Source organism: Sitophilus oryzae, unplaced genomic scaffold, assembly GCF_002938485.1.
Source record: "Sitophilus oryzae breed Bouriz unplaced genomic scaffold, Soryzae_2.0 scaffold_466_pilon_pilon, whole genome shotgun sequence".
In the NCBI taxonomy this organism is placed as follows: domain Eukaryota; kingdom Metazoa; phylum Arthropoda; class Insecta; order Coleoptera; family Curculionidae; genus Sitophilus; species Sitophilus oryzae.
In genome coordinates, this window is record NW_022147047.1 from 2065047 (window position 1) to 2088168 (window position 23122).

Genomic DNA, 23122 nt, shown 5'->3' on the forward strand with positions numbered 1-23122 from the left:
AATTTCATTTCAATACAAACTGTCGTTCTCCTTGAAACCTCCGCGGCGTATGAGAGGCGCCACCCTGTATAATGTTTAATTTTTGCGCAATTTTTTGCTTTTTATTGCAGATTTGAAACATTTTAAGCCACATCACTGCGAGAAGCCCATGACTACCATGTTTTCAACAGTAGCTCGTTCTTGAAAAGTTTAATAATTTGAAATAAAATATTTAAATGTTTTTTTTTATATTTTCAAATATACAGGGTGGCCCATCGAAAACGTTCCGCAAGGCATAACAGCCAGTTTTTTTTTCAAAAAATCTAAAAACACGTCAATTTTGTTTGTGAGGGGGACAACTTTTGCCCCAAAAATGATTGCAAAATCTTCAACCTTCTAAGCGGGGGTGTCATCCCCCAACTTTTTTCAAATGGGAAGGGGGGTCAAGTGGCATCTCAATGAAAAGGGCTTTCGATTCTCTATATTTCCCCACTTCGTTTTTAAAAATCGGTCGAGTCATTTTGAAAATATGAAAGATTGAAATTTGAAAAGTACTTTTTGCAAAAAACGCATAAATTGAATTAATTTAAAAAAAACTTATCTTATTAACGAAGCAAATGCTGAAAATGTTGCCCGTCAACCTCCATACATTAAAACAAATTATTTTCAATCCGTTCTGGAACATTCTGAAGAATTTGCGGGGTCACTTCGCGACAAACATCAATAATTCGTCTTCGCAGCTCTTCTAATGAGGCGGGTGGAGTGCTATACACTTTACTTTTTATGTGTCCCCATAGAAAAAAGTCTAATGGAGTCAAGTCGGGCGACCGGGGAGGCCACTCAATTGCACCCCTTCGTCTTATCCACCGAACGGGAAAGTTATTGTTTAAATAATTACGCACATTTTGAGAGTAATGTGGAGGTGCCCCGTCTTGTTGTAATATTAGTTCTGCTTCAACGTATCCAGGATTGTTCTCTATGATGTCAGTTAGGGCTGGGTCGATGGTATTTTCCAGTAAATCCAAGAACATATCACCTGTTAAAAAAAGGACTCACAATAGAATTTCTAAAAATACCAGCCCACACTTTCAATTTCTGAGGGTTTTGGGTGTGCACCTCGTGAAAAACCCTGGGGTTGTCCTCGGCTCAGTACCGACAGTTGTGCCGATTAACTACACCGTTCAAAAAGGAAGTACACTCTACCTAACCTGATCGTTCAACCTTGTGGCAAGTGAAAAAATGCGTAAACATCTAGAAATAATAAGAAAAAAACGGCAAATCGGTCGAAGGAATTTATCCTTATCATTTACTCTGATAAATGTTTAAATTAGCGATGGGAACTATCGAATGAATTAGACTGTCAAATGGTTACGAGAGTTGAATGATTTCAACTATCGAATGGTTTTATTCGAATAAAATCATTCATTCATTTGTATACTAAAGCATATGTGACAACCTCGCCGTGCAACTAAATGGTTATCGTTGAGCCACGACTATCGAATGCTTTTGATAAATGAAATTTAGTATTCGTTTGATTTTTGTGTACGTCAGTGCATTATTAGTTCTTCCAAATTTTTATAACTTCACCTTATAAATACTGTGCTATTTTTGCGTTTATTAAAATATTTAAAATACTAAAATAGTAGTTTTTTTTAATTGACGATTGTGTGCGTGTGCAGGTGTCAAAATTTTTCCGAAAATTTGTGTGATTTTCCGTAGCCTGATCTTTCAATTATTTTATTTTGTATGATATATATGGTCTATTTTTTAATGGGAAATTTTGAGAAGTAGCAATTTTTAAGAGAGATGAGATGAACTTAGAATTAATTTTAAAAATACATATTTGTATTTTAGACGTTTTAATAATATGAATTAGTTGAACTTAATAATCATATTTAAGTAATGTGGTTAAGTAAATGTGGTTATTGAACTCAAACTATGGGGTGTGAAAATTAAATTGAAAGTTTTACACGTGCTAATTTAAAAAAAAACCTGTTTAAAATCCAAAATCATTTATTAAACAAAGTAAAGAACAGAAATAAAAAATCTATAACAATACTAGTCAATTATAAGGATTAAGAGGAAAATATACGTAGTGAAGAAAGCACAATATTTTTAAGAAGTGAAGGTTAATATTAAATAATATCCTCAACAGAGAGAAAGCAGAAAAAAAAACAAGTTAAAATTCATCTTCCTCGGAGAATCTTTCAGGTTTTCCCTCGCGCCTTTATTTATTTTTTATAAATCTTTCCTTTGTCCCGTTGTCTCAGTTTCATTTTGTTCCCATTCCTTCACCTGTTCCCTTTGCCTTTTTTCCATCGATTATAAAATGAAGCGATCGACTCGATCACGATCCCCACCGACTGCGCCAACCCCACGTAACTGAACTCTTTGTTCTCGCCGTTGGTCAGCAAGGTCTGGTTGCCGGTCAGCAACGTGACCACGTTGCTGGCGCCTCGTTGCTGCTCGGCGAAATAGTGGCAGCACTCCACGATCTGGATGTAGAGGTGCATCTCTTTGTCTTTGCGTTTGGGGTATTTGATGAAGGGGATGGGTGTCCGTTCTTGAGGTCGTTGCGAGCGGAAGAAACGGTTGCCGCGGTGGAACTGGGACTCGAGCCAGCGAATGGCGTCGCGCGCTTCGATTTTTTGCTTTTTCAGGTCGTCCAAGGCGGACACGACTGCAAAAGAAAACAAAAAAAAATAGTTAACATTTCAGATCATATAAAGTAATCGCAAAACAATTTCCGATGCACGTGACAAATTTTGAGTGACAAGCGATGGCGACAGCGCCACCAGAGTGTAATGAATTTATGAGATGAATCTTAATGTAAAATTGTGAAACAATATATTTATTATATAATTTTTTAAAGATTTTATGTTTTATTTTTAATTTAATAACTATACAGGGTGCTACAAATTCGAGGAACGAGCATTGGTATCTCGGTAACTGTAACAGATACGAACATGGTTAAATTGGGGCAAAGTTGCGCTTTGGGATGTTCACCAAGATGCCATCAAAAAACTTTTAAAAATTTCGGGGATTGCTGAGTTTTTTGGAAAAAACTGATTTTTTTGAAAATCAATTTTATTTTTTCCTGTCGTTACTTTTTAGAAAATCAACAAACTAATTACAGATTCTCATAGCTACTTTATTAGGGCTATCTGATAGTATTTTTAGATTTTCAAATTAGCTGATAATTTGTGAGATACAGAGACCAACTTGTTTTTTTTAAATACGGACCTACATTTTTTATTTCAGATTTTGAAAGAACTCGGTCTCCTGAGTACAATGATATGCCACACTTAATATTTTTTTTTGTTTTGACATTTGAACACAATTTATTTAAACTAATTTCAAGTTCGGTCCTGTTTTTTTTTAATATTTAATCTATTCATCGTTACAATATTGAGATTAGCATTCAAACTTAACAATGACGTGGAGTAAAGCATTGAATATGGAAAATCAAATGCAATAAAATAATATAAAATAATTAATACAAATATAATATAATATAAACAATCAAACCATTTTCCCGGAAGATGGATTGGAAATGGTACAGCAGTATAATGTTCAGCGAGGTTTCTGGACCTATTGCCAAGTAGCTACATTACTTGACGTCATCTCTAAAAGTGAAATCAATTCATCTCAACATTTACAATAAAGACTACAAAATGCATTCGGAAGTATAAGAAGAAAGTTCAAAGCGCTATAAATAAAATTGAACGAAAAATAAATTTGTTCAATAAGGAGGGTGGTATAGTCTGTCCAACGAAAAGATCCTTGACAGTGATAGATGTGTCTGTCATTTTAATTTCAAAGTAGTTTATTTTATTTTACAAAGAGAAATAAGTTGATACAACTGGAACGCATAGCAGGAAATTAATATATGTATTTAAAATTTGACTGACAAGTAACTTCAAAATATTGTGAAAAAAAAACTGTATAAAACTGAAAAAATGTAATCGAGTTATTTTATTTAATAAAAAACGGTATGTGTTAATATAAAACAAACAAAAACAAGACACCACATACCAAAAAATATAAAACAGAACTATTTCTTACTTTCAAGCTTTATGAAACTTCCCGCATTTATGATTATATTTATCAATATAACTTATGTACAAATACAAATTTGTAATATTCCGCAGGAATAAATAAAACAACATAAATAAAACAAACTACTTTATTAAGAATAACACTTACCAAATTTTATACCTCACAGGTTGATTAATTAACTTTCATCTTATTTTTTTTTAAACCAGTACCTTTTGACATTATTTTTCTGCAGTACTAAAATCCATTATTTACCTATCGTGCGATGTCGATATTTTACAGCTACTCCAGTTTTAGTATGTGTTTAGTATGGTCCTTCTACCATATTCGAGATGCACTTATCTACGACGAGATGGTATACGAACTTTATTGATAGTAACTTTATTGGTGTATCTGTATAAGACTTTCTGCTTGGGCAGCGAGTATTAACCATAAACTGTGCTCTGGGTTCTACAGTTAATTTTCACTCGATTTTTCCTCCACTTGACTTCAAAAGACACAAAACACACGAAATAACACGAATCAAAATGGATCATCTTTCAAAACGCAGGGTATTTGACAAAAGTTGTCACAAAATTATAACCTATAATTTGGCAAGACTTTGACAAACGTCAAAAATCTAAAGGCGAGTTCATACGCATCGGCGTCCGTTTGTCGTTCATCGTTCCGTCAAACCAATAAAATTGAAATACGATCTGTCATTTTTGAAATAAACCAATAAAACTGGTTAAAAACAACAAGTGACGACGCATGACGAATTTATATTTAAACCCATCCATAGATAACTTAAAAATTATTAGAAACTTTTTTTAGTAAAATAAATAGATTGGTATGGGACGTCATCTGCTTTTCTTCTGTCATCGTCTGTCGAAATCTTACCTGACAAAAAAAAAACAGAGTATAACCATGGTACAAAGAATACAAGGTATGATCGATAGCGGCTCCAATTTCGTTCAGTTCGCGCATACCACCTGTGACGTCACTAGGAAAATAATGAATGAATAAAAAATAAAGAAAGTTGACAGGAGATCTGCATTTTTCAGGTTATGGTTAAGAATTGTTTATTTTTAAGACATTTTAGTTCGTTTAATTTAATAATTATTAAAACCAGCAGTTCCAAAAATATATTTAAAAATAATAATTATCTATTAACATGGATTTGGACGATAGGTAAGAATACTGAATTTATTTCTATATTCGGTATAAAATTGTTTATTAGGTTTTTAGTTTGCGATGTTTATGGTAAATAATTTTCATTTTCATTGCCTCTGAATTCACATGAGGACAGAGTTGAGGATATCTATGGAAAAGTAACCACAAGAGGAATTGTTACATCATTTAAAAAATATTGGGAAGTTTATTGTTTCCCATCGAAAAGTAGAAAATGCCAATGCAGATGAACGTATTGTAATTGTGATAGAAGTAATTCTAAGGGTGAAGTTTATTATAATTAGTGGAAGTAATACCAAGGGTGAAGTTTATTATAATTAGTGACCTCTGCTTCTTTTTATATGTAGAAGTTTCTGGTTTTGAGAATAAATCGGTTGAACGACACCCAAAATTTAAAGGAAGTATTTGCATACCCAGAATATGCCCATCAAGGATTATATAGCTCAAATTTCCTTTAATGGTAGGCAATTATTCAATGCAAATTAACTTTTTAAGTGACTAAAATATTAAATAGTTTACAATATGGTATATCACTAAAAATATATTACTTTTAGGTACAATTAGGGCCCGATACATTTCAAAAAGTAGAATATTATTTTATATTAAATGAGGTATTGTACTAACAATCAATTTATATTAATAACGGAGATTAAAAAATAACAGAATAAATAGTTCTTTTTTATACTACAAAAATAAACCATAGAATACAACAGTATTTAAAAAATAAATAAAAGTGATGTTCCGGCCGAGATTCGAACTCCGGTCTCTCGCTTCCCTAGCCACTCCTTATGCACTGCTCCACAGTAACCTGCTTAGCGATAATTCAATGACGGTATATAAACAAAAAAAACAGGTTTATAACAATATCTTGACGATTTGAACTGGCGCGCGGAGCGTGCTGACCAATAGCGCCTGTTATCACCTGTGACGTAGCGACCAACCTGCGCAATATCATACCTTGTATTCTTTGTACCATGGAGTATAACCCTTTTGATGCAGAACATTAGAAACTAGTGTGTAGAAGTTGATTTATTTATAATAACAACGATTAATATTATGCATATTATTAGATCGAACATTGAGATTTCAAATTCACAATAAAAAAGTTAGAAATAGTATCTTTAAATTTCTGACCTGGATATATAATTAGCGCTAATCAATATTGTTGCGATGAATATAATCAGATTAAATAATTTAAGAGGTTTCTTAAATCATTTATATATTAATTTATATATTAATTATTATAATTTCAAGCCAAAACAAAAAAAGTAAAAAGTGTGGCACATCATTGTACTCATGCCCAAAACAAAAAAAAGTATAAAGTGTGGCATATCATTGTACTCAGGAGACCGAGTTCTTTCAAAATCTGAAATAAAAAATGCAGGTCCGCATTTAAAAAAATTAAGTTGGCCTCTGTATCTTACAAATTATCAGTTAATTTAAAAATCTAAAAATACTACTAGATAGCCCTAATAAAGTGGCTATGAGAATGTGCAATTAGTTTTTTGATTTTCTAAAAACTAACGACAGGAAAAAATAAAATTCATTTTCAAAAAAATCCGTTTTTTTTTCCAAAAAACTCAGCAATCCTTGGGATTTTTAAAACTTTTTTGATTTCATCTTGGTGAACATCTCAATACGCAACTTTGCCTCAATTTAACCATGTTCGTATATATTACGAACACCGAGATACCAATGCTCGTACCTCGAATTTGTAGCACCCTGTATATCTTAGAAATTAATTAATTTATTAACAGTAGTCACTAACACTCACAGTAGAAATATTTAAATATAAAGGACGGTTCACACTTGCTATATAACACTGCTGGGCGGTGACAATTTCGATGCTCAATATTGGCATCTCAGAAAGCACGATAGATACGAAATCGGTTAAATGGGACAAAAGTTGCGTAATTAGAAGTTTGACAAACACCTATGAAGAAAACCCCGGTATCTTGATTAGTTTCGGATTTATGTCAAAAAAATGAAAATAATGCGTTTATTTTATATGAGAATATCTTCAGAACTATTATATCTATTGCAACGTAAGTTGGTAGTTTTATATTTTTGACCCCGGCCATTTAAATGCCGTTTTCAGAAATTTTCTAAGCCTTATAGATTTCGCACAACAGTCAAGTTTTTCTTTTCTTATGGCCGCCATTTGGAATTTTTATACTATTAGATAGAGCAAAAAATAATCTATACGGTATCTAATTTTTATTCATTATTATGTAAATTTACCAAAAAAAAATAGATTTTTTAAAAATTCGCTCAAAAGATCAAGTCTGCCTTGGAAATCCAAATGACACTTTATATGACAGCAAGTTAATTTTGGTTTACTTTAATAAGTATCAAATCTGGACACAAAAAATTATAGTAGATAGTGTAAAGTGTATTAACACTCAACAATATGTTCACAAGTGAGGAAACACGAGATATGTATGATGTTTATTTCAAAAATAATAGAAATTCCGATATGGCATGCGCAAGTTATAGAACATTGTATCCTGAAAGGACACAGCCTCATCGTACTATTTTCGCAAGGATTTCAAGAAATTTAGCAGTTGCTGGTAGCACAGATTAGATATCCTATAAGTATACAGATAAAAATCTTGTCCCTAATTCGTAGTACGAAAATTGTTTTTTATGACGATGTGCAAACGAGTAAAATTTCCTGTGCGCAAAAATAAACTCGCGTAAAATAACAATAAACAGCGTAATAGAGAGATATCGTTAAACCGAATAGCGTGCATGGACGTTAATAAGGCCAGGTGTTATTTCCTTTACGTGAGGTGGTATTAACTCTCTTCATTTATAGTTATCGGATCGGAAAGAATTCTGTTCGCGTCGCGTCCGCTACTTAACTTTAACCTAACTTTGAATTTAAAACTTTGAAATTGTTTTTTTTACCAGGTATTTTAAAATTAAAGGGCTAAAGTGCTTATTTCCAGTGCTTTATTGTTCAACGTCTGCCAGTGGGTTTAGGGCAACAAGCAACAAATTCTCTTAGAAGGGCTAAGTTGTTATCTGCTGTAAATCTAAGCCTCTTTATAGGTTCCTTAATATTGGAAGAGGTGGAATCCATATTTTGGGCCATATTTATTTAATTAAAACTAATCCCAGCTACTTAAATATCAGATTACCTAATAAAACTAAAGTAATAATTCAAAACAATTCAAACATAACCTAAAATAAAATCTCGCCGGCAGGCCCAGGTTGTAAATACCCGCACATGCCCATTTAAGCAATTTTTAAACGTTATTTAGAAATAGCGCTTGGTGTAATTGATCCGCAAATTACGTCAGGCGGTAACGTTATTAGCGGGTGTTGCGTTAAAAATTGACTCACGCATATCGTAACCATGATAAGGTACGCGTAAATACTGCATGACGCTATTCGGTTTTCCGATATCTCTCTAATAACTGTGCCGGGCAGGCGCTGTGCACAATTTTAGAAGCCATAAGTGGGCGTGCTATGTGCGCAAACTAGTCACCTAACTAGTGCCCGATTCCGAAAATTGGAACCACGAAAAACAATAAAGAAAAAAACAAAGTTTATAATCTGTGCTGGTAGCTTTAAAAAACAAGAGGGCACTATTTTATAAAAGCTTATGATATTAATATACCAGCTTAGATTGAAATAAATCCGGAAAGTTCTAGTCGTAAAATAAGTCGCATGTGTTGTGTAAGCGATTCTTATGTAGGGAAAATTATCAAAAAACATGAACATTTAAAAATTAAAACACATAAATGAAAAAATTTCAATGGTTCTTATTTTTATCACGTCTGTCAAAGTAGAAAAACTATCCAAAAAAACTAGTAAAAATTAAAAAATAAGACAATGAAAGAAAAAACAAGATTAAAAACATACATAAGAAAAAATTAGAAAACCTTAAAAAATCAAAAATTTACCTGCTGCTGGTATAAGAACAATAAACTTCCTCGCATGGACCAGCTGCTTGACCATGTTCGTACACTTAATCAAGGCGTCAGCGTCCAGGACCAAATATGGCGAAAGCGCCGGTCTGGCACCGCCCACCTTAGTCTCCAGCGCTCGAACCTCGGCGTCCAGCCACAACTGGCCCATGTGCTTCATCTTGTCGGAGGTGGCGCTGGTTTTTTGCACGTCGCCATTGGTCAGGCTGGTTTTGGATGGGGTGGCGTTTAGTTCTTGACGTTCCTAAAAAAAACAAGTTAATTTTTATTTCAAACCTGAGATTAAACATTATTTATAAACATTTCGTATACCGGGTGTTGCATCGTCGAGCGGGACGTAGCAAATCCCATGTAAATTTTAATGGGGTCAATTATTGGGTTCCCTGATTATTTTAGAGAATAATTCTATTTAGGTTTATTGAAGAGCACTAAAACCCACATTCAAAAGAATAACTTTAGATATTTTTGATTAGCCCGTTTACTAGTTATCGCCGATTTCTTTTTTAAATATTTCTCCTTTCTTATGGCCCTGTATTTACTTATGAGCACCAGTCAAGGTAAAAGATAACTGTCAAATGAAGTTGTCATTTCAGAAATTTATCTATTTAGTGCTTTATTATTATTATTGAAAACTCATACCTACATCGAAAATATTAGCCATGAATAACACTACCGAAGAAAAAGTATTGATGATTAAATGGTATTATCAAGGAAATAGTTATCAAAAGGTGTCGGACATGTTTGCTGCTCTGTATCCGAATAGACCGATACCTGGAAAATCTACAATCGCAAGAAATATCCAGAGATTTGAGACCAAAGGTACTCTAAGAAATAACTGCGGATGTGAAGCAAGGCAGGAACAAAGAGAAGATGCAAGAAATGATACCGACTTGGAAGTTTTATTGTGCGTGGAAAAGAACGATGGAAAGATCAGCACAAGGAAATTTGAGGATGAAATAGGAATAGATCACACTACAGCGTTTCGAATTTTGAAACGATATAAATACTATTCCTTCAAATATGAAAAGCACCAAGAGCTACGAGATGAGGACGAAATACGGCGACAGGCGTTTTGTTTTGATATGATAGAAAGAGCAAACACGGAGAGGGAATTTTTAAAAAACATATGTTTCACTGACGAATGCACGTTTACCTTAAATAATGAACCCAATGTTCAAAATTATCGATATTGGAACAAAGAAAACCAACACAGGTTTGTCGAAACAAGGCCGTAATATCCACAGAAAGTAAATGTTTGAGCAGGGATATTCGGACACAATATTATCGGGCCATTATTTCTTACGCGAAATTTAAATGCAGAATATTATTTGGAACTACTCGAAAATCATATTTTACCTGCTTTACATGATGCCGCTAGGGAAAATCAGGAAGTTTGGTACCAAATGGATGGCTGCCCGACACATAGTACCCTGGCTGTTCGAGAATATTTAGACAATAGTTTTAACGGAAACGTTATTGGCCTAAATCATACAGTAAATTGGCCAGCAAGGTCTCCTGATATTTCGCCAAATGATTTCTTTCTCTGGGGCTATTTAAAAAACAGGATATACAAGGATAAAAAATACCCAAATCTAGACGAGTTAAAAAATGCTATTTCTGCTGAATGTAATAGAATTTCAGTTTACCAACTAGCGAATGGAAGAAGAGAATTTTATGATCGCCTGGGTTATTGTCTAGCAGTCGGATGTCTAGTAGTAGTAGTAGTAGTAGTAGCAGTCGATGGAGGAATATTTGAACATCTTAAATCCTAAAGTTCTAACAATTTAATAGTACCTAAATTAATAAGTTATTGAATATTGTAATAATACTATAATTAACCTTGTAATTGATTACTTTATTTTACTTTAATTCATATTAATTTGTATTTATAAATACATCTTTAAAATTTCCGATGTAGGAATGAGTTAGATTATTCTCTAAAATAATTAGGGAAGCCAATAATTGAGCCCATTAAAATTTACATGGGATTTCCTATGTCCCGTCCGACGATGCAACACCCGGTATAAGTATGCATTTGTGTTTTCAACGTGCTTAAAACAGCTTAGCTAACTTCTTATTACAAAGATTAAAATTATTAAAAACATTGATCAAAAAAATGGCGTCCAGTTGGCTTGCAAATGACGATGAGTGACAAGTTTTCCGAGAAAATGTATTTTCTTATAATTTAGACCTCATTTATCAACATACCCATGAAATATTGACATTTTAAATAATTTTTAAAAGCAACAAATGTACAAAATGTACAAGGGGTAAAACCGATAGTATTGCTAGCCCATTTGTTTACAAAAAAACCTATTTAAATGTTTGTAAAAGAGTATACCAATTAAATATACCACCATTATTTCCGCCCAAATGTTAATTAATTCCATACTTAATTGTGTTCGTTAATAAATTATTCTAAAAAAATGTGGATTTGAATCAGAAATTAATATAATGATAAGCTATGAATGTGAACGTCTCTCTTGATATAAATAAGTATTTGTCAAAAAATACAGTCAATTAATGTACTTCGAACACTCGGATCATATTAATTGGCCCTCTTTTACAAATATTTAAATAGCTTTTTTTATTTTTTAATAAAATAAGCGCACTATATCAATAATATTAGTATCTGTGCTCTTTGAAAATGTATCATCTTTAAAAATAATCTAAAATGTCAATATTCCATGGGTATATTGAGAAATCTGGTCTAAATTATAAGATAATGCATTTTCTGTGAAAACTTGAAGAGCTAGGTAAAAAATTGTATAATATGATGGACAATTAAATTCTGCATCTGATTCTTGTAAAATATACAGGGTGTTTCATTCAAATTAAAGAAGTTGTTGCTGTTGAAAGCTAGTAATTATTTAAAATAATTTTTTAGACACTCTGTATAAGGTAGTATTATTTTTATTATTGCAACACAAAATTTAGTAAATAAAAAACTTCAGCACAATATTTCCTTCAATGATCCCATCACTCACAATTTCTAAAAATCTAATAGTGTGGATTCAATACTTCACGCCAAATAACTCTGTATATAAAATTTATATTAAACTAAAATTAAAAAAAATACTTACCAATTCCTCCATAATGGCAGCAGCAGAAACTCCCTCATTTACCATTCCATTTTCAGATTTACAAACAAAAATATTTTTGTCTTCGTTGAATGTCACTCCAGTTTCCTCGATTTTGGTCAAAATCTTTCCAAAAGACAAAATCTTCACTATTCTGATAATAGACTCATCTCTCAATCCAATATTCTTCTTGAAGGGATAATTCCAATCATAACCGGCCTGCGTGTCTTTGAAAAGATCGAAATTTTTTAAAACGACATCTTCGGAAAGAGGAATTTTAGTTTCGTTGTTTAGAATCTCCGATATCTAAACAAAAAGAGAAATATTAAAAAAATAAACAATTCTATTGCTGTACTACATCATCAGAAGTAAAAAGACGTCGCAGTAGCTTATGAAATAAGAATGAACGAAAATTTCTGTCTATTTGCTTTGACAATTAAACTCACTTATACACTGAAAAAAATATTTGTTTATATACAGGGTGTCCCAATATTCCGTGGACATAGAGCTACTGCGTATTTTATGAATTAAAATAAGTTCATTGGGCACAATTTACCTCTATACAAAAGTGCATCGTTTGTCCACTAGAGGGCATCAAACTTTTAAAAAAATAAACACATTTTTCAGATATTTTAAAAAGCGTTATTCCGTTTTGAATAAGATTTTGGAAGTTTATGTTTTACTAAGTGTTTTAACATTTGACTTTCAGATAAATCAAGAAAAAGTATGGGAAGAGTGAAAACTACCCCACTCCTACATACATTTTAGCATAAATATTTTCCAACTCCACCGCCGCACATTGGGCCAGAAACAACTTAAAACGTGGAATAATTCAAAAAAATAAAATTGAGAAAACCCCTTTATTTTTAATTAATGATAGTTAAGAAAACTCTAGAGAATCATCAAATAATATAATAACTGACATAGGTTACCATGGTAAGTGTATGTGCACTTAAAACGTCGAAACGTGGTTTATTTTATTCCGCTTATGTAAAGATTTCTTGTACAAAGTGATTCCAAATATTTTAGAAGTTTGTGGCAGGTTTACAACGGGTGATACAAGTACTGTTAAGTTTATTTTATTTATTTGTACTTAATTTTAAACAATATGTAACATTATGATCACGGTTTAATGCAAAAAACGTATCATTATAATATACTGATTGTTTTCTTTTTTAAAAATATAGAAAAATAAGTGGGTTCTCCTCAAAGGGCCAGGTGTCTGGGTTATGTTTTTATTTCCTCAAATAGTCTAGTTTTCAAAATTAAATAGAGTTACTGCGATTTTTTGCGACTTCGTAAGATATGAACAATTATGTACATCAATACTATACAAAACACTGTTTCTATTAGCTGTAACTGGGAATAATTTCTATTCCCATTTTTTTTGTATCTATACTATTTATAAACTTAAGAAATCGATAGAACATCAAAAATAATGAAAAAAGTTCCTATAAACATGTGTCCGGATCCGGAAATGCTTGCATATACTTTTCGAGATTCAGGGTCCCAAAATTTTATTTTTACTTTTGTTTCCTGCGTCTAATTTCCTACATAATTTCGATATTTAGATGAAAATTGGTATCTAGGAGTTTTTTGACGTATAACGTGCATCGATTATTTCAAATCCAAATAGAAATATTATACAAGGTCTTACAAAAAAGTCACGAAACTTTAAATGAATGAAAATATAATATGTAGGTGGTGTTCCCCTCAAGTAAGAGTAAAATTAAAGTAAGGATAACATTTAAATTTCTTATGTCAAAAAACCTCTAGATGCCAATTTTCATCTAAATATTGAAATTAAATAGAAAATTAGGCGAAAAAAATAAAAATAAAAATACAACTTTGACACCCTGTATCTCGAAAACTATGCATTTCCGGACACATGTTTAGAGAAACTTTTTTCATTATTCTTGATGTTCTATTTATTCCGTAAGTTTGAATTGCCAAGTCTAAAACACCCTGTATATCGATTAATCTTTAGTCTGCTCTATATAAAATGTTTAAGTGTTATTAACAAAAACTAACGATTTAAAAAAATATATTGGTTCATTTAATACGTAATTTTAGCCTAAAAAGTTCATCAGGAATGATACAAAAGTTTTTCAATATTATTATATTCAATATTATATGCTTCCAGCAAGACTAAAACAGAAGTATGACTATACATACTCTAAGTATGAAAAATGGTGCACCGAAAAAAAGAACACAACTATGGAAATGAAAAAGCGCTCATAACATATTTTTCCAATTTAGAGCAAAATAAATGTTTTACAAAATATTTTTTTCTCTTTGGTAGTCATCCAAACAAGGGGTGCGGTAATGAGAATGCGTGAGTTAAGAAGCTCTTAACTCACTCAAAATGCGTGAGTTAAGAGCTTCTTAACTTACTGACATAGATATAATTAATTAACGTTTGGGTTTATCTTTGATTGACGCCCTCTAACAGACAAACAAAGCACTTTTGTATAAAGGTAAACTATGTGCTTATTATAAAAATAAATAATTAAACTTATTTTGATACAAAAAATATGTAGTTGTTCTATGTATGTATAATATATACAATTAATACCATCAAAAATAAATCCTCTTGTGGGACCGACGGGCTAACTTTAAAAATGTTTTCGAATCTGCCAGAAAGCACTCTGAATCACCTAACAACTTTAATAAACATGACGTTCCAAAATGGTATTTTTCCAAAATGTCTTAAGACGGCAATAATCATTCCTCTGCATAAAGGAGGAGACAAAGATGAAGCTACTAACTATCGCCCAATTGCACTCCTTCCAACGCTATCTAAGATCATAGAAAGGTTGGTTAAAAGAAGGCTGGTATCTTTTCTGTTTAAGTACAAAATACTTACTGAATATCAATTTGGATTTCTAAGCAACAAGTCCACAAATGACGCTATGTTTTCCCTCCTTAATAAAGTTTACTCCAGCCTAAACAACCATCATTCTACAGCAACAATTTTCTGTGATTTTTCTAAGGCGTTCGATTGTGTAAATCATAAGATCTTAATTAATAAACTGCAGCACTATGGGTTCAGGGGATCATCTCTCGAATGGTTTAAGTCGTATCTGAGCAACAGAAGTCAACTTGTGAGGGTGGATATCACGTTGTCTTCTAGCAAGCCAATAGAATGTGGAGTACCACAAGGCTCAGTACTAGGCCCTATTTTGTTTCTTCTTTTTATTAACGACATTGCTAACATAAACATCAGTGGCAAAATATGTCTTTTTGCGGACGACCCTAGCTTCACTTGGAGCAACAAGGACATCACGGCACTTCATAGGATTATATCAAATGACTTAATCACCATTAAATCTTGTTGCGATTCGAACCTCCTGAGTCTCAACATTTCTAAAACTAAAGCTTTGTCGTATAAAAACTCGCTGCAGCCTTTTGTACTTAACAACACCAACAAATCTGTAAAGTTCTTGGGGCTTGTTGTGGACAATTCTCTGAAATGGGACATACATATCGAAGCTTTGTCGAAAAAAATGAGCTCTGCCTGTTTTGCATTAAGGTCTGTTTCTAAGGAGCTTAACTTGTCAGTGGCTAGAACTGTTTATTATGCACTTTTTGAGTCGCACCTCAGGTATGCCCTTCCATTCTGGGGTACGTGTTGTGCGACTCAATTTGACCGCATTTTCAGGCTCCAGAAGAGAGCTGTTCGATCTTCACTGGGACTAAACAGCAGAACTCATTGCCGGGACTTTTTAAAAATTAAAAATATTGACTCTTCCTTCCTTATTTATATTTGAATCCGTTTGCCTAATACGTAAACATGTATCAGCTTCTCAAGAAAGGCCATCTCACACTTATCCACTCAGGAACGCGGAGCAAGATCTTTATCTACCTACCCCACGCTCAGAGTTAGTTAAAAGTTCAATATTATACAACTCGAAAAAAATGCACAATCACCTGCCATTTGAAATCAAATCCATAACATCATTTTTTTCATTTCGCAAAGCATTGAACTCTTATTTACTAGACAAGGCTTTCTACGCTGTAAATGAATTATATTTTGAAAATCAAATTTGATCTTGTAAACACTGGTCTAATGTTTGCTATTGCTATATTTACTAATGACATCGAAATGAATTTATTTAGAGGTCATTGATATTTTACTATAAACTAGCTAAATATTTTTGAATATTATTTTTATTTTTTGTTCTTTAACATTATAAACATTTATAAATGTTTATTTTAACAATAAGACTGACAATATTATTTGTATAATGTTTTGTATTATCTTTTGTTTGTTTGTTTGTGTACCTTGTTTTTTTACTTTGTTTGTTAGTTTACCTTTGTCTACAAATTGAAAATTTTTTTGACAATAAAGGCATTTATTTATTTATGTCCACAAAAAATTGGAACTTCCTGTATATTTTCTAGGTCTGCTTTGGAAAAATAAATTCTTCAACAATTTTTTTCACAAAAACTATACAATATATGTGGCGTTTTTTTACAAGAGACAAAAAATGGAGTAAATACCAGAGGAACCATTTTACGAAAAGAAAATCTGTTGTCATTGGATTTGGAAAATATTTATACTAAAATTTATGTTATGCTAGTTTTCACACTTCATAAAAAAGTTAGACGAGGAAATAAAAAATAAACTAAAATCGACATTTCAAAAACTACCGTGACGTCGTTTATTTTTCTATCGCATGTTAATACTTACCCTTATACTATTAGTTATTTTGGTGCTTGTCAAGTTGATATTTAACAAATTAATCAAATACACAATCTGTTTGATTAGCGTTTGGGTATTGCTTCCGCAAGATTTTATGATTTCTTCGTCGGATTTTAGCCAGTCGTTCATAATTTTGACGCTCTGCAACGATCCCGACTCGTTTATAATTTCCAACATGTCGTTGACGTTCATTTTTTGCACTTTTTTCAAAACCGACGAATTATTCTTTGGCTGACTTGATGCGGATTCTTCAGCGTGATTTAAACCGTTTGTTACTGGTAATTCTTCATCTTTGGTTTTCTCGGACAGTCTCTCACTCGACACCTTAAAGAAAAACAAAATTATTTTTCTATGAAAGTGGCGCAAAAACGTTATGACCAATAATAGCGCCGTCGGACCATCGTATCAACGGATAATGGACGCATGAAAATCAAAGTTAAGCATAAAGGTATGAAAATATATTATTAAACTGACATAAAGTGTCAAATTCAACGAGCGTAACCATATAGTTTCTCAATATATAATTACATAGAAGGTATGACTTTTAAATCTTTTTATATTATTTGGAGCATTTGAAATTGTTTAAAAAACTATTTGTGGCGTTTGAAAAAAATATTGCATGTTCTATTCGGAGTAAAAATGATTTTGTGCCTCGGCTGTATGTCAAACTTACAGTGTCGCCACAAAAAGTGTCATTTCTACTCCTAATAAAACAATGTACTATTTTTCACCAAGGAAAGGTTAAATTATTTTTATATTCTCACGTCTTAACAATTTTAACTATCTATTTTTTAATTTCTTACCTTTACAGGATCACCTTCTTCATCTGATGATTCCAACAGAACATTTTCGTCATCGGAAATAAACGAGTCATCTGAACTACTATACTCAAGATCATCTTCGTTCTCACTCAAGTCCGAATCTTCATCACTCTCTGCTTTAACAATTTTTCGCCTTCTCAGCTTGGTTTTGGACTTTTTTCTACCGCAAATCAAATCCTTCAAATATAAAAATATTTTGTTTATATTCTACAAGGCGAGTAAACTATAAACTCTATGATCTCATTTATTTTAGAAATTAAATGAAACAAAGCTCTAGATTGTAGGAAGTATATTTTACAATATTTTATCAATAAATGAAAATGGTATACTTTCGCAAGAAGTTTTTCCGTATTTATGTTTAGAAAAATGGCTAGAATAAAAAACAGAAACGTGTTTTCATGTCACCGATTTCAGCTATTTTTTATATTTTTTTAAAAAAGTTGAAAAAATGAAAATTATACCCTTCCGCAGAAAGATTTTCGTGACATTCTATTTGGAAAGGCTTTGGAATACTAAATAAACAAATATTTCTTTCATAACTCTATATCTTTCATAATTTAAACTCTGAAAAATATTGGCTAAAATATACGTGAACACCCTGTACAGGGTGAGTCAACGATAAAGTCCATGGAGATACCTTTAATTATCTCATTTGTTTCGAGGTTTACAAAAAAAATGTTAAGTATAAAAGTTATAAGGTTGTTAATGTTTGTCATGTTAAAATTAATTATGATGGAGTATACAGAGTGCTTCAAAAATGTGTGCCAGATATAACATATTTTGTTTAAATTCAATACCCTTTTTTATTTTATTTTTAGATTCTGGGTAAAATCCTTTTTTTTTTTAATATATAATGTTATATACCTGAAAATAGTTTTTGTAACATTTGAATTTGTTTAAACAAATGTTAGATTTCAGTGTGGTAAAAAATTGTCAGTGATGCCATTGTTTATGAAGTTGGGCGATTAAAAATTTAGTAGGAAAGTTTTATAGAGACAAAGAAAAAAATATATGTAAAGATTTATAAATTTTAACCACTTAAAATTAAAAATCTCAAATTTTTTAAATGACACACCATATATATTATTACCATTTTTTCTGACAGATTTTACAAGATTCTTCATCTTTTATAAGATATATCATATACCAATTTTTAATAGTTTGCGAACTTAAGCTTGGTTTTCATGCAACCGTTGTCCGACGATACGTTGATACATGACCAACATGACAGACAGGCCAGAGACACCGATTTGTGACGTCACCGCACTAGTCCGGCTTTTGTATTGTGCCATATGGTACTGCATATAGGTTTTGCACAAATAATAGTATTTATTGATAGTTTTGCCAGATATAAATATGAAAAATATTATACAGAAAGGTATTAAAAAATAACATTAACTTTTTATCGCGTTAAAGTAATTGAATTGCATTAAAATTTAGATCTAAAGCACGAATATTAATATGAAATAAACTACAGCATAAGATGAACAAAATAAAATCTAGATAATAAAAAGCGTGTCCTAAAACTGCGTCAGCGAGTATTTAGCAACTAGTAATAATATACCTGTGATAAAAAAATTCCAAATATTAAAAAATTTGAAAACTATACGTTTATCGACAAGTCAAGAAAATGTATTGTATATGATAACGACAGAATACATTTTAAAGTTTAATTAAAAATAATTGTAAAAATTTGCCTAACATATTTAAAAAATGTGGATATCAGATAGAATTAACTATTAACATTAAGTAATTTGTAGTTCGATGTTCATCAAGTAACCATCTCCATAAATCGTAAATAAAAAGATAAAGATATAATTTTTTTATATAAAATACTGAAATAAAGTACAAATTCATTTAATTTCTTTAAAATATATTGCCATTTCATAATAATAATAATACTTTTCAATATTTATTCATCCTGAATTTCCAAATCTTTAGATAACGACAGAATACATTTTAAAGTTTAATTAAAAATAATTGTAAAAATTTGCCTAACATATTTAAAAAATGTAGATATCAGATAGAATTAACTATTAACATTAAGTAATTTGTAGTTCGATGTTCATCAAGTAACCATCTCCATAAATCGTAAATAAAAAGATAAAGATAAAATTTTTTTTATATAAAATACTGAAATAAAGTACAAATTCATTTAATTTCGTTAAAATATATTGCCATTTCATAATAATAATAATACTTTTCAATATTTATTCATCTTGAATTTCCAAATCTTGTTTTCTTTCATCGGGACGTTTTCTCTTTATGGGAACATGCAGAGAGGGTCCATAAGAGGGTTGATTTGGAAAAATTGTAGGCACAGCATGTTCTATAGGTTTTGGACGTGACCTAGTTACAGTTAATATTGTTGGGAAAGAGAATGTAGACAGATCCTGAGGACTTATTATAATTGCTGCTACAAGGCACAGGCACAGAACAATGTCGCGGAATTTTTTATTTCACAAAGTAAAAATAAAGAAACGAAAACTGTTTTACATAAAAATACACGTCACTTACGTTGGTTTAACACTATACACTAACACTAACGTTATTATGTTTTTATATAAATTCCCCAACTTTTTCCTAGCCGGCATCGCCGGTGTTACTATAATTTTTACCGAAAGTATGGTTTTTTCGCGGGTACGATGTTATGAATCGGATCTAGATAGTTCACTATTCACTCAAAATTATTTAGTATAATTTTATTAGCATAGAAACGCGTAAAAAACACAGATTTGTTGCGAAACTAATGAAAACAATTGGTTTGTTTACGACTACTAACTCTGGACCACTTCGGTAGAACTGTCAAAACAGTCAGGCCTTGAATATGGTGTTAGCCACGGTTGATACAATATTAATATCATTGATTGTATTTAAAGGTTTCGATTGGTTAACCGTTTCGAAGTCTGTATTCAACTGATAAAATTAATATTGTATCATCGTATCGTCGGACAAAGGTTGCATGAAAATCAAGCTTTATTCTGAATTTTTCAATTTTTAATATTTTTTTCCACTTCATTTATGCTAAAACATCTAGAAAACACCTAATCTATATTAGGATACTTAATAAAAGTTGAAGAGTTTTGCGAAATCTACTCGAAAAAATAATAATATATAGGGTACTCACCATTTGAAAAATTTGAGATTTTTTAATTTTAAGTAGTTGAAATTTATAAATATATTTTGAACACCCTGAAGGCATCTAATTAAAATATGTTAACATATATCTTTTTCTTCATCTCTATAAAACTCTCCTACCAAATTTTAATAGTTCTACTTCAGAAACAATGGCATATGGCATCACTGACAATTTTTTACCACACTGAAATCGAACATTTGTTTAAACAAATTCAAATATTACAAAACACAATCTAAAAATAAAATAAAAAATAGGGTGTTGCATTTAAAAAAATATATTATGTTATATCCGCCACACTTTTTTGAAGCACCCTGTATACTCCATTATAATTTTAAAATATGTATCTTAACCTTCCCTATAACTCTGATATTTAACATTTTTTTATAAATCTGGAAACAAATGAGATAATGGAGTTTACTCTATCGTTGACTCACCCTGTACATTATTTTAAAGTTACCAACCTTTAAAATTCCACTTGTTTTCTTGCTATCCTCCGGTAACGGATAATTTAAAACAGCTTCCTGTATGTTACTGGTAATGTTCTGTACGATTTGAGAGTAAATACTTAGTGTAAATGCAACTAAAGTTGACAATTGGGCAGAATTGTCGGTTTGTAATTTGGAAATTGTCAGTAAGCAAATAACTATAATTTTAAAAACCATTTGGCTGCTGATTGATGTAATTTCTCCATCTGAGTTCTCTACGTCTGTTGTTGGAGAGATGCCCGATTCGCTCAAAGCTAACTTAGAAAAGGCAAGACATTCTCCTAGGTTTTTGTTGGTTTGGTGACACAAACTGTATACTTTGGACACTTTTTTATTAAAATACCAAATGTCTATTAGTAATAAAAATCTAAAAGAAAAAGATATCCCTATATTATTCAACAGATACAAACAAAAATATTATCCAAAGGCTCCAAAAAGAACATTTTTTATCTAAATGAAATTTTAAAAGCATATGTAGGTTAATTGAAAGCATTTTATAAAAGCTTACCTCGCAATAAAACATTTAATACTTTCAGCCTTGCTGGGTTCAACAATACAATCAGCATCTTCATTGTCATTTAAGGTCAATTTCTCGATAATTTTAGAATTGTTTTCAAACAGGTTCAGTAAATTGTTGCTGGTCCCTTCGAAAGGATGTTTACACATTAAACAACGTAAGTAATGATAGGCTGCATCCAGAAAGTTGTTTTGGCTCATCGCTAATGTGCCCATTTGGTTGTGAGGCATCCCATATTGAGGTTTGTATGAAATTGCTTGTAGGTAGTACCTGCTTGCTAGTGATGGTCCTGTATTTGGTTGTATTTCAAGTTTATACCTGCACAAATCCCCGAGGTAAATTAGGCACTGATGTACTGACTGCTTAGCCCACTCCAAAGCCTCCAAACTTGTATCAGATGAATCATGGCTTTCTTCAAAAATTAAACAGCAATCGATGATATTTTTTAAGTTTAGCTTGAACTGCCACTGTAATTTCGATAAAATGTGATGGTAAAACCCTATTCCTGCGTTTATATGAGCACAGAGACAAGATATCTCATCAGAAGTAAACTCCTTCTTTTTGATGCTTTTGGCTGTTGATACTACTTCATAAAACCCTTTTCTCCATAGTAGTTCTTCCAACTTTCGGCCATATAACACTGGATCTGAGAAAATCAGCCTTTCGCAATAATCGCAAAACTTTCTACGCTGTGCTTTGAGTACGGGCGTGAATAAATCTGGTACTGTACGTATACAGCTGCGAGCATCGTCTAAACGTTTAGCATGCTCACTTATTGTTCTAGAAATTAGTTAATACTCACATTTGGCTTAAGGACACAAAATATACTTACCTATAGAGCTTTTTGGAGAGCTCCAAGCCCTCTTTTTGTTGAATATCTATTAGGTTATAAGTTTTCTTCATTTCAACTCATCTTCATGTAAGCTGCTGCTGGTCAAGAGTTTCTAAGCTTACTTATTTGCTCGAAAGTTTTGGCGCATGAAAAACGTAAAAAATTCATTGTACCATATCTAGATTCGCTAATAAAATATTTTGACACCATTACAAATTCTTATCAATTTCCATGCGAAAAAAATATCATTGAACGTCAATGTCATTTTTTTTTCAAATCGACTTCTAGAAATATCGCTCTGAAAATATTTAATTTAAATTAAACTCGAGGATAGTGTTCAATTTTCCGTAGAAAATTCAAATTTTCCTTAAATTATTAGGGCGTTTTATAAAATATTTGAAAA

At 31.6% G+C, this 23122-nt stretch overlaps 1 protein-coding gene across 1 annotated transcript; it reads right to left on the reverse strand.

The window, feature by feature from the left end:
• Window positions 1–1974: 1974 nt before the first annotated feature.
• LOC115886009 (protein SMG5) lies at window positions 1975–23101 on the reverse strand. The gene is made up of 8 exons (XM_030905036.1): window positions 22720–23101; window positions 21879–22667; window positions 21347–21737; window positions 17729–17923; window positions 16914–17249; window positions 12224–12526; window positions 9117–9384; window positions 1975–2659 (listed from the first exon to the last, which is right to left on the reverse strand). The coding sequence occupies exons 1-8, from the start codon at window positions 22788–22790 to the stop codon at window positions 2271–2273; spliced, it is 2742 nt and encodes a 913-aa protein (XP_030760896.1). The 5' UTR covers window positions 22791–23101; the 3' UTR covers window positions 1975–2270.
• Between the last annotated feature and the right edge of the window lie 21 nt (window positions 23102–23122).

Coding starts and splice junctions, on each gene's coding strand:
- LOC115886009 (XM_030905036.1), bottom strand. CDS start 22,790: ATGAAGAAAACTTATAACCTAATAGATATTCAACAAAAAGAGGGCTTG. Junction 22,668..22,719: donor CTCTCCAAAAAGCTCTATAG/GTAAGTATATTT, acceptor ACTAATTTCTAG/AACAATAAGTGAGCATGCTA. Junction 17,250..17,728: donor AAGAAGGTGATCCTGTAAAG/GTAAGAAATTAA, acceptor TTTTTCTTTAAG/GTGTCGAGTGAGAGACTGTC.